Source organism: Danio rerio, chromosome 12 (assembly GCF_049306965.1).
Source record: "Danio rerio strain Tuebingen ecotype United States chromosome 12, GRCz12tu, whole genome shotgun sequence".
Lineage (NCBI taxonomy): Eukaryota > Metazoa > Chordata > Actinopteri > Cypriniformes > Danionidae > Danio > Danio rerio.
Genome location: NC_133187.1, coordinates 27,950,647 through 27,959,794, shown reverse-complemented (window position 1 = coordinate 27,959,794; position 9,148 = coordinate 27,950,647). Strand labels below are relative to the sequence as shown.

The window sequence follows — 9,148 nt, the reverse complement described above, 5'->3', positions numbered from 1 at the left end:
GGCCTTTTGGAGGAACTAGGAAATATGACAGGTGAGGATAATTATGCAGCTTTAGTTTTTATTTAAATATGTCTGCTACTCTGAATTATGTCGGAACATTATTTTATTGACATTTTGACTTTCATTTTTGCAAAAAATTTGAAACATTAACATTGTTCTCCCAGTGTATGCGTGGGTTTCCCCCGGGTTCCCAGGATTTCTCTCAAAGCCTAAATACGCTCTACATCATAGACCTTATAAACCTAAGGCTGTACTCACACTATGTACAGTTGCCTTAAACTGGGCCAAAGCACGTTTTTCCCCCCTTCCATCTCCCCCGACGGTCTGCACTAACATTACATTCGGGCCTGGGCACGCTTACATCATCGATGCTGCGCTGTTCAGTAAGCGCTCTCACTCAGCATAGTGGAGATTCCTTTCGTTATGTCTTTAAGTCGTTTGATATGCAGTGTCACACAGTCAAATATTTCGCCGAACAGATCAGCCACCTTTGATACTCATAAACAATCATAAAGTCCTCGTGCTGCAGGAATTAGGAGGTTTGCTGAAGGTCGTGCAGTGAGGGGTTTGTGTCTTTAATAGGGATGGGAAGATTAACCGATATGTATCGATACGCGGTCATGTGCGTGCACGATGCGAGTGCATCGGTTGAGCAGCAGAGGATGAATGAAATTTTGGAAGCAAATCGAGATGCATCGGTTTTTGCGAGATGCATCGATTTTTCCGAGATACAGCTTATATTTTTAATATAGAATGTATTTTTTATTTATTAAGAAGTGTTGTCAACCTGTTTTTGGCGCATAATTTAATCGACCTACATAAAGTAAGCCTTAGCAACGGATTTGCGGATGTGCACACACTACAACTCAGTGTATCAGGTGTGCGGATGAAGCTAGTGGAGCGCCCTCAGAAAGCGCGAGAAGCAAAACAAACATTTTATTCCCCACTGAGTTTTAAATCTAAAGTATGGCAAGCAACATTATGGATTTAAGGATGGACGACAAGACAGGACAGATGCAATTTGCAAAATGTGCCGCGCATCTGTAAAATACGCGGGCAGTATGACTAATCTGAAATCTCACTTGAAGCGGCACCACGGTGTTGTTGTGAAAGCATCTTCCAGTGTTTCTGCATCCCCGGCTTTCGCACTGCTTCAACCAGCTCCAAAAGTGGTGAGAAAAGCATTGCAAGTTTTTTTTTCCATGCGCAACAGTTCTGCTCGCTCTACGCCAATAACGAATGCTATTGCATTGTTCATCTGCAAAGATATTCAGCCTAGTGTCACGGAGAACGAAGGTTTTAAACACCTCCTCCTGTTAATTTTTATTTAATAATAATAATATTAATAATAATAATGATAAAAATAATTGGGTGTCACGGTGGCACAGTGGGTAGTTTGACCACCTCACAGCAAGAAGATTGCTGGTTTGTTATATTTTTATTAGCCTGTTGTTTACAGTGACAGTGATGTTTCAAAGCAGCATAACACTGCTAGTTTACCACCTTAAGTTTTGAATAATCAGTGGCAAAATATATCTTTGTAAAACTTGTTTTCATAGTTGAAAAGTTAAATCACAATTCTTGTTGTGCAATGCTAAATTTATTTATGTTGAAAGAGTGCAAATATATACATATTTTTTTAATATATATTGCACTTATACATTCTGTTTATCTTGAAAATACTTAAATAATATGTGCTATAGGTTCTAAAATGGCCCTCTACTGTAAACTGACACTCTGGCTCTGAGAGAAGAGCCAGTTTGTAAAAAAAAAGTCTTGGTTTTGCTTGGTTTATAAATAATCAAACTCATTCAATGGCACAGCATCCTCTTTCACATCATCTCATAAACTTGATCTAATTAGTTAGTGCTGAAATATCGCATCGTATCGTGATATGGGTGTGAATCGTATCGTGTTGCATCGCAATATGTCACAAATGTATCGCTAATATATCGGATCGTATTCTTTGTATCGAGATGCGTATCGGATCGGCATTATAGCTTAGATGCCCAACCCTAATCTTTAATAATCCATGACAGTTTGCGTTCACTGAACAGTAAGAATGATTAATTAATCCATATGAAACAGTCCCTTAAAAGTCACGTCTCGCTTTCAGTTTCGGGCTTAGGCGCGTTTTGCACTCACAAAGCCCAAGCCCAAGTGAACCGCGCTCAGCCCTGAGCCCAATTCAGAGCACTCACACTTTTAGACGTCTCGCTCTCAGGAAGTTCACCTTGGCCTTAGCTGCGGGAGAGTTTTGAGATAGTCCAAGCTCAATCTCCCCTCGCCCTGCAAAGGGAGGGAGCCCTGGACTCGAGGATCCCTTGAGCTCAGGGCTCTCTCCTGGGACAGCATGCCAAACAATCTTTTGTAAGTTATGAGATAAGTGTGAACTCTTGAAATGGGACACATCCTCTGTCTTTGACTGTCTTTGACTATACTTCTGTTGATAGCACCACCTACTCTTGAAAAAAAGTAAGCAACCAATAAATCAGTGTATAAACTTTTTAGACTTGCAGTCATACTTCCAATTCATCTCTCTTTAACAGTGAGTTTTATCATCAAGCTCAAGCTTTGCTGCTTGTTAGTTATGCTTTAGTTACATGCTGTTAATAAAAGACTTTTCTTTTTTTAAACCAAACTCAATTGACCTCTGTATTGATCTGGGTATTATAAACTAAAAGTAGCTTTCAGTCTTTGCTGGCTTAAAGCACAACAGTTATTTATGACTTGGTGACATTTTCCTGCAGGAATCTCCAGTGAGTTTTTATACCTAAAATGTCAAAAGCAATGGAGGATTTAGGAGCCTTTAGGCTGTGTCTTAAGACGGCATTTGGGTCTTATCTGACATCTTAATTCACGCACTGGAATAATAATAATTATAATAACATCTGCAACAAAACACTTCAATGGTTTACGACTCTATTATAAAAAACTTCATACATACATATATACATAAGTTTTTTGGCATACAAAAAAGTATTCTTGGAGATTTGTATGATTGCAGTTGAACCACTGAATGACATGGAATGTTCTGACAGTGTATTTGTTTCTTTTTCTGGACTTTAAGTGTCTTCTGGACTACTGATATCAATGGTAGGTCAGAAAGCTCTTGAATTGAGATATCTTAATTTGTTTTCTGAAGATGAACGAAGCTCTTAGGGTTTTGAAACGACATAAAGGTTAGTATTTAATAACAGAATTATTTTTGGGTAAACCAATCCTTTGATTAGAAGTCAGGCTTTGTTAATTGGTTGTTAGCCCCTTTCACACATACAGACCTTTCTGGAAAATTACCGGCAATTTTATGGAAAGGTCTGTACTGTATGTGTGATCAGGCCCTTTTTGAAAATACAGGTAAATTCAATCCGGCAATGTTCCGGAAAGAGAAGTTATAACATTACCAGTTTTTTTTGAGTGCTGCTCTGTGTGAACGCAGAAGGAAAATTGCTGGAAAGAGCATGTTCACGATTAGAACATGCTGATGTGAGATGTGTACTTCAGCCAATCAGAACACTCAGACACATTTACATCCATGCTGTTTATGAAAATAAAAGCCTTATATTTTTCCAGACACATTTAGCTGCTAGATGTCAGATAGCGATTCTATGTTTCTTCTTAAAGCCAACTGCAGACAAAATTTTCGATAAAATGCCTATAGTAAACCGCTGTTTACACGTGTGCATGTGAAGCAGCCGATGAGCGCCAGCACACTCATAATATATACATTTCGACATGGGAAAGTGTTCCTCCATATGTTTTCATCAAATTTGTTCACAATACTTATCCTTTCACAGAGTTTGTAATGTAGTCAAATGTTTGCAAATACAAGCGCAGCCGTTTAGAGATAATTTCTGTTTAATAATGTCAGAATTTACCAGTATTTTGGAATGGATGTGTGAATGGATGTGTCTTTTCCAGAAAAAATTATGTAATGTCCTTGCCTGTGTGAACAGCACTTTTTTGAATTTACTGAAAAAAGTTGTTCTGGAAGTTAATTAATTCATTCGTTCATTTATTCATTTTCTTGTCGGCTCGGTGCCTTTATTAATCCAGGGTTGCCACAGCGGAATAAACCGCTAACTTATCCAGCACGTTTTTACACAGCGGATGCCCTTCCAGCCGCAACCCATCTCTGGGAAACATCCACACACACACTACGGACAATTGAGCCTACCCAATTCACCTGTACCGCATGTCTTTGGACTGTGGAAACCCAAGCAAACGCAGGGAGAACATGCAAACTCCACACTGAAATGCCAAATGAGCCAAGGTTCAAACCAGTGACCCAGCAACCTTCTTGCTGTGAGGCGACAGCACTACCTACTGCGCCACTGTGTAGCCTGTTCTGTTTTTTTTTTTTTTTTTTTTTCCCTGGTATCACTGTGTGAAAGGGGCTTATGTGTCCTGTCCTTCTTAATTGCTTTATATTTTAATGAGCACATGCCATATTAAGAATTCTGGTTCTATTCGGGTTCTGGTTCTATACACAAATATGTCTATTAGACTGAATGAAGATTCAAATTATTTCACCAATAAATTGACCTTTCATAAGTTGTTTAATACATGATAGTTGCATTTAACATCTGCCCTAAGTTCACAAAATCACTTTTGTTAATTTAATTTGATGCAGACACCATGAATGGGGTGTCTTTGACCCATATTTGGAAACAACTTGACTTTTTTTTCTGGTTGAACTTTCCCATTAACAAAACCAATGCTGTAAATCATTGGAAAGACAAAAAAAAAAAAAAAAAATGGAAAAAAAAAAAAACGTTTCCCATAGCCATCGAGGCTACATGTGATTATTTACAATCTTATGACTGCCGGTCTTCATATTTGCTCTTTGGTGCACTAGTTTCTCAAAGCAGAAGCAACTCGTACTCAACACTGCTTTTGATGAAAAAAAAAATAGATAGCAATGAGAGAAATGCACCAAAGATTGACCTCACTACTAGACTCAAGGCCAGGCTTTAGACAATATTTCAGTGCTGGGTTAATTGTTCTCTATTTAGCAGAGGTCACAAGTCAGAGGTCACAAGTCAGGGTTATATCACCTGACATCTGCTCCGTAATTGCTTTTTTTAATGTCTGATAAAAGTTTTCAAAAATCCATACCAGTGAAAGGCATACACTTTACTTCACCATGGTACTGTTCTACAGAGTGGCTTTCAATTGCAATGCATTCCAGCTAGATTTGCTGGGATTTGTCCATGCATTGGGCAATGTGTCTCATGATACTGAAGTAAGAGGATAGGTCCTGAGGACGCAGTGACAAGCACCTTACGCACAAAAAGCTTGTATAACAGTAGATTGTACGTAAAATATTTTTTTTATTGCTTGAAAAACAAAGCTGTTCTTTGTTAGTAATGACCCATATTTGTGTACTTCCTCTCAGAAATGCCTCCAGTGTTCAAAATACACAGATTATTTGCCATTATTGTACAAGAAATATGTTTAAACTGTACCGAAAATGTATAATATAATATAATATAATATAATATAATATAATATAATATAATATAATATAATATAATATAATATAATATAATATAATATAATATAATACACTCACCGGCCACTTTATTAGGTACACCTTACTAGTAGCGGGTTGAACCCCCTTTTGCCTTCAGAACTGCCTTAATCCTGTGTGGCATAGATTCAACTAGGTACTAGAAATATTCCTCAGAGATTTTGGTCCATATTGACTTGACATGATAGCATCACGCAGTTGCTGCAAATTGTCAGCTGCACATCCATTATGTAAGTCTCCCGTTCCACCACATCCCAAAGGTGCTCTATTGGATTGAGTTCTGGAAGTAGCTATCAGAAGATACGCTGTGGTCATAAAGGGACGGACATGGGCTGCAACAATACTCAGGTAGGCTGTGGCGTTGACATGATGCTCAATCAGTAATTATAGGCACAAAGTGTGCCAAGAAAATATCTGCCACACCATTACACCACCACTACTAGCCTGAACCATTGATACAAGGCATGATGGATCCATGTTTTCATGTTGTTGATGCCAAACTCTGACCCTACCATCTGAATGTCCCAGCAAAAAATTTAACTCATCAGGCCAGGCAATATCTCTGCAATTTTCATGTGATATATTCAGACCATTCTGTGTAAACTCTAGAGATGGTTGTGCGTGAAAATCTCAGTAGATCAGCAGTTTTTGAAATATTCAGACCAACCCGTCTGACAGCAAAAACCATATTCCCCATTCTGGTGCTCGGTTTGAACTGCAGCAGATCATTTTGACCATGTCTACATGCCAAAATGCATTGAGTTGCTGCCATGCGATTGGTTGATTAATTTGCATTAAAGAGTAGTTGGAGAGTTGTACCTAACAAAGTGGTCGGTGAGTGTATAATAATATAATATAATATAATATAATATAATATAATATAATATAATATAATATAATATAATATAATATAATATCATGTTTTAGTAGGCTGTATTTGTTTCTAACATTTTAATTGTGAGCTCTGGGCTTCACACTCTTTAATCAGCATTTTATATGTGTGTCTGCTGCTAACTGACTGTTAATTAAGGCTGTTTCTGAATCTGAACTGGATGTTGGTTTCAGAAAGAGAAAGATAGAGAGAGTGAGAGAGAGAGAGACAGAACAGCGAGCATGACTGAGCATGTGCAGCTTCTTTACATTTAGCCTATTGATATGAACGTCCTGCTGGCACATAAACACATATGGGGCAAACGGGCACACACTAACACATGAGGCTCACGCTCAGTGTGATTATGAAGGGCTTTAGCACAGGGCTGTTGGGTTGCATGTGGGATGTTTGAGTTTGCTTAACTGAACATCACTCCTCATGCGTACTGGAATCGGCACATGGTTACTGGCATTGACAAACTCATCACACACACTCATGTCGGGCGCAGTTGACAGCTCAGCTCTAGGTTGCGGACAGAGAAAGGCAGAGGAAGATCTTCTTATATAGTAATGCTATTTCTGACATTTAGGCAAACTCTTTTTACGCACGAACTCTGAGCTCTTGTCCCCGCGCGCGATGAACGCGTCGCGCTCGCTTAGCATGGGGATCCCCACTCAAGTGGCCAACAGCACCGCGGTCAGTGACTCTCTTTCCCCGTGGAATTACAGCGCAGTGAGCGCGCACAAACTGATGGAGCTGCCGGCGCGAGCCACTACGGTAAGAGGATGGAGTTTGACAGTGTTGGAGTGCGCGCGTGTTCTGAGTCGTCTGCGAGGAGAAATAGTTTACGTGTTACCTTATAACAGTTATATTAAAGCAGTTGAATTTAAAACTAAAATTTTGGGGAAAATGAAGGCGAATTAGGAGCGCGTGCGTAATCGGAGCAGGTATCTGAGGAATAAGCGCATCCGTGCAGGGGTGCGAATTATACGGGGGTTGACTCTCTCCAATGTGACTGTTAAAAGTACATGCACGAATTGTTTTATGAGTGCTTTTGCATGTTTAACTAGCCACAAAGTTACAAGTGGAGCTGGAAGTTGCTCTCCTAATGTGGTGACCATAGTAACGGTGCGGATGGGTATCGGATGATACAGTACATCGACGATCAGCATTGGAATGATTATTCATTTCATTCATTTATACATTTACTTGTCTTAATTACCTGATTTAGTAATCAGATGTGTTTAGAAAGGATGGTGGATAGCTGACTAGCTTGTCTTGAATATTTGATGTGTTTACTGTGCCAGAGGCGCCAAATTATTTGGGAAGCAGCAAATCAGATCGCTGCAGAACAGATCACTGACATGTTCATTTTCGGCGTGTGGACACGCAGCAGGGACCCTTCATGTCAATTAAATGTGCGCGCTTCTCAGTCACACCTCATTGTTATAGCTTCCGGACTCTGGGGAATGTTGTGTGTGGCACGGTTATCCATATGTGATCCACAATCGTAAGTTTAGTGAACCATTAAAACGTAACGGATTTCACGTGCTTAAACATGTGATATAAGATGTAAATGACTCTCTTAGCTTAAAGCAAAAAAGAGGAATTTTAACTTTTACAGATTTTTTTTAAATTAAATAACATTGAGTTAGATTTTAAGATTAAGATTAGATTTTTAAAATGTTATTTAGGCACTAAAGCAAATGTGGATCCTTGAAAAATTGTGCAATGAAAGGTTCTTTGAAGAACCAAAACGTATGTGAAATCTTGTGAAAAATAAATTATAAATAAATAAAATAAATAATTTAAAATAAATTATTAGAGTGCATTGAGACTTAAATCATTTACATTTGCTGAAAATTTACTCACCCATGGGTCATTTAAGATTTTTTTGACTTCAATGCAATATAAAAGAACATTTTTAGCTGACACTGTGAAGCTCCTATTCATAAAATGGAGGTCAACAGCTTCTGGCACTTTGAGAAAAAAAAAATTATACCATTTACTGGCAACACAAAATTAATACCTGGGTCTAGAAAGACTCAGGAGGCAGATACACATGTTACATATTTTCTTGTATGTGTGAAAATGATCGTAAAAATTGAAGCTCAATGCAAGTGTGAAGGGCAAAGAATCTGTTGGCATACGGTATATCAAATGTTGGAAAAAGTTAATCTTGCCTATATTTACTTACTATTATCATTTTGATGAACAATACACACAGACATGCACACAATATGCACACAATCTCTCTCTTTCTCACATGCGAGTTTGCCCTCACTAACAGTATATGTCATTATGTGACAGGAAGTTTGCTCTGTAGACTGCCATGAATGTGTTCACGTCTGTTTGCTAAAGCTGCGAGTTGAAGATTATACAGCTGTAAATGATGATCTTTTTTTGCATAGAGTGAACATTTTATTTTGTAAGACCTCAGTGTATCATCAAGAGCCACATGTATTAATTTTGTTTTGCCTCGTATGTGTTTTTTTATGCTTCAGCGAAACATCTCCTTTAATATTCTACTGAAGAAAAACTATATATGTGTGGCATGCTCTTAATTAAATGAACAGATAATTAATATTTTGACTGAACTATCCATTTAAATGTTTATAACTTGTTAGAACATTAGTTTAAAATTACAATTGTCTTGGCAAAGTAGGACAATTCCATGTTTTATGTCTTCTCCACAGACCCCCTGTAGAACCTGGCTCAGAGTGTTGAATATTTTATGACAGCAC

The 9,148-nt window shown here is 38.2% G+C and overlaps 1 protein-coding gene across 5 annotated transcripts in view; it reads left to right on the top strand.

Annotated features, from left to right (window-relative positions):
- The first annotated feature begins 6,702 nt into the window (after positions 1-6,702).
- Positions 6,703-9,148, top strand: part of opn4b (opsin 4b) — a 72,374-nt gene continuing 69,928 nt past the window's right edge. For 4 of the 5 annotated variants that reach the window (XM_009306568.5, XM_073917304.1, XM_073917305.1 and 1 more), the window contains exon 1: positions 6,703-7,181. In XM_009306568.5, the coding sequence (XP_009304843.1) occupies positions 7,041-7,181 (141 nt within the window). In that variant the 5' untranslated portion in view covers positions 6,703-7,040. 5 annotated transcript variants of the gene reach the window in all.